At 43.5% G+C, this 3,103-nt stretch overlaps 1 protein-coding gene across 1 annotated transcript; it reads right to left on the reverse strand.

Annotated features, from left to right (window-relative positions):
* Nucleotides 1-681: 681 nt before the first annotated feature.
* Nucleotides 682-2,475, reverse strand: LOC122032003 (homeobox-leucine zipper protein HOX15-like). The gene is made up of 3 exons (XM_042591243.1): nt 1,393-2,475; nt 1,237-1,316; nt 682-1,153 (listed from the first exon to the last, which is right to left on the reverse strand). The coding sequence occupies exons 1-3, from the start codon at nt 1,951-1,953 to the stop codon at nt 937-939; spliced, it is 858 nt and encodes a 285-aa protein (XP_042447177.1). The 5' UTR covers nt 1,954-2,475; the 3' UTR covers nt 682-936.
* Nucleotides 2,476-3,103: the final 628 nt, after the last annotated feature.

The raw sequence follows: 3,103 nt of genomic DNA on the forward strand, positions 1-3,103 counted from the left end.
TTACCAGCAAAAAAACTGGAAACTATGGATTCCTTTCCGGTGCAAATTCGTTAAGTTTTTTTTTAGTTATTCAATTTATGCTAACTAATTATAGGGTGGCCGGCCAACCCCATGGAACAAACTACTTAAGTTGATGGTCCCCAAAGTTGGACGATTTCATTTTTTTAGCCATATGCAATTGCCTCTTCTTAATAGCCTTGTGGCGTACATTTGGCAATGGGCGCTTGTTAAACTCACATTACTAAAGAAAGATATCTGTGCTTTAACTTTTTTGCTAGCTTGTATGTTTGCACTCCTTTTCCTAAGCAAAGATAGAAAGATCAGAAAATGATTCGTTGCTGGACACTGCACTTGTACATGTATACCTTTAGCGGTGCCTCTCAATGGTGCCTTTTTCCCAATTTGTGGGAATTTTTCTTAGTACCTCACGTTAGTCACCCACTTCAGATAATTACAAACTGCAATGGCGTCCACATTCAAAGTGGCAGACAGCATATGTTCTCGCTGAAGACTCCCATAATATTCCCTGCACTGAACCAATTCGGTTATAGCTTATCACGTAGCGAGGGGAGTGCTCGTGCTGAATCGAACTGCGTCAGCTTCACGTGCCCCTAATTCCTTCTTATCCGCAGACGGCCATTAATATCCATGGCTACCGTCCCAATCAGCATGCAACTCAAATTATCAAACGTGTTCTTGCTAGCAAAGTAATGGCACACTACAGACTACAGTCATGCATGATTGGCGACTGAACCGCGCACTCATGCGAACCATTGCACTACGGGTTACATTTCACATATTGGCCGACCATTAATGGCGAGAAATTAAAGTCAAAATATTCACTTTGATGATGCTTCGCTTCACTGCAATGTTTGCGTTCCAAGCAAAAAAACAAGGAACTTGGGCTGCTGTGGCTTCAAAGTTGTCCTAAATGACTTAGTCTTGGTCATTGCCAGCACTGTGACCTCTGCTCTCACAGGAAGGGCAGACGGTGAGGTTGACTGCAGCAGGGAAGCTCATGTGAGATGGTGTAGCTTTGATCGGAGTCTTTATCTGTTGTAGCTCTTTGTGCAGCCTCCGGTTCTCGTCGCTCAACTTCTGGCAGCGTTTCTTTAGGAACTCGCAGTCCACTTCCATCTGCTTCAGCTTAGTCCTGACATGTTCCACAACAGAGCTAATTCCCTGGCGCTTCTTTTCTTTTTATCACATTAAAATTGCATGGATTTAGAGACAAACCTTGCCCGTCTATTCTGAAACCATACTTCGATCTGCCGCGGCCGGAGACTGAGTTGCTCAGCCAGGGCATGCTTTTGCCTCTGAGCACACACCAGAGTAAACAATAAATCAAACTAGTGAGCGGCATGCAAATTGACCTGAAGTTTTATTAGTTACCGTATTTATGGTGCTGTGCTCCTTGAATCTGTTCTCTAACAGAGCAGACTGCTCCTTTGTGAGCCTAAGCTTCTTCCTCGCGCCAACGTCGTCGTCCTCGTCGCTTCCACCGCTGCGGAACGACGGCAGCCTCTCCGCTTCCACCTCCTCGCATGCTATATCACGACTAACAGTTTCTTTCTTAACAGAGAAACCAACATCACTAGCTCCGAAGCTGTCGCTGAGGCTAAATGTGAAACAGGGCTCGGAGCACTCCTTGGCGCTCCTCCAGCTCCGGCCAATGCTCAGCTCGAGAGAAAGGCTGATGTCGCAGGCGCCCTCCTGGCTCATGGCCATGTTTAATTGCACGCTTCGCTGTCTCTCTGGTTTTCTATTTATATAGAGGGGTGAAGAAAACATGCTGAAGTGGGGAAGACGATTTTTCCTGCAGAAAGAAAGGATTTTGCTTCTGTTTTTGGACGTCGGCAAACTAGAGTACGACGGGGAAAAGATTCCATAGAGGACCGGCCACTCTTCGCATAAAGATGGCGTAAGAGGGTAAACCAAGATTTCACAACACATCAAATTGAGCGTGTCATCATCGTTGCATCCTCTTGCACAATACACACAACCTTCGGTCGCACCTACCGTTCTCGCGGCGGCTTGCTGCTCGTGATTTTATTTTTTTTCTCAGCCTGCCCTTTTTCTAGTCAGCCTTCTACCGCTTTACACGTAAGCTCCAAACAGGAAGCTGATGAGTTCGTCATCCTATCTTTCAATTTTTCTACCGCTCTGTGCAAATGTGCAACATTGGGACCGAGAGACGGTGCGATTGCACACAAGGTCCGAGAGGGCAATGTGCTTGGTCTGTAAAGAAGAATAACTCGTGTTGACTGGCTCAATGTTATTCCTTGGAACTCTTGATGAAATTCCTAGGGCGCAGCGGAGTTGATACTCGAGATAGTTGGTTAATTTGGAACCCGTGGTGAACGCCAAATTCTCAAATCTGCTGAAATTTTTGGATGTCTCTATCAGAATAACATTTTTCTGCTTGGCAAGTAGTACATGGGGGAACTCTTTTTACATGTAGGCCTTGGCATCCCCTTTCTCCGTGTAGGCCTTGGCATCCCCTTTATCCGTGTTATTCCATATAATATTTAAAAGTGATTAAAAGTTTAGTATTGACTTAGACCTCTATAAAATTTAAGTACTACGCAAAAACGACATTCGCTTTGCTTATTCTAAGTTAATGAGTCGTATGTGAAACAAAGTCTGTAATTGCAACAGGGGAGGTGATGAGAAAAACAAAAAGCAAATGAAAATGGAGCGGGGGGCGGTGGCGATAAGATGTTGATGCATGCGTCTCATCATGCAACCAAAGAAGGAAAAAGTAGCAGGAATTAGGATTACAATTTTTCAGTGCAAAATTTCACCAAATATTCGAGAATAAATTCTCATGATGAGAATTTAATTACTTTTCTGACTTTGACGGTAGAGCGAGTCTTCCAGAAACTATCCAAGATTTTCTTGGGGAAAAAAAAACTCCATGATCCAATATTGAAGTACCTCAGTTTTTAACATGTGATAACTTTTTAACAAGAAATTTAAAATTAAATTTTATCTCTGCTGCTCATGCATGTAGTATTTGATTGATCGACGTTTGTTACTGGGATCCCATAACTATTAGGTTTCGGATTAAAAATATCATTTAGATTTTTTCCAGAGGATCCAA

Source organism: Zingiber officinale, chromosome 11A, assembly GCF_018446385.1.
Source record: "Zingiber officinale cultivar Zhangliang chromosome 11A, Zo_v1.1, whole genome shotgun sequence".
NCBI classification, from domain to species: domain Eukaryota; kingdom Viridiplantae; phylum Streptophyta; class Magnoliopsida; order Zingiberales; family Zingiberaceae; genus Zingiber; species Zingiber officinale.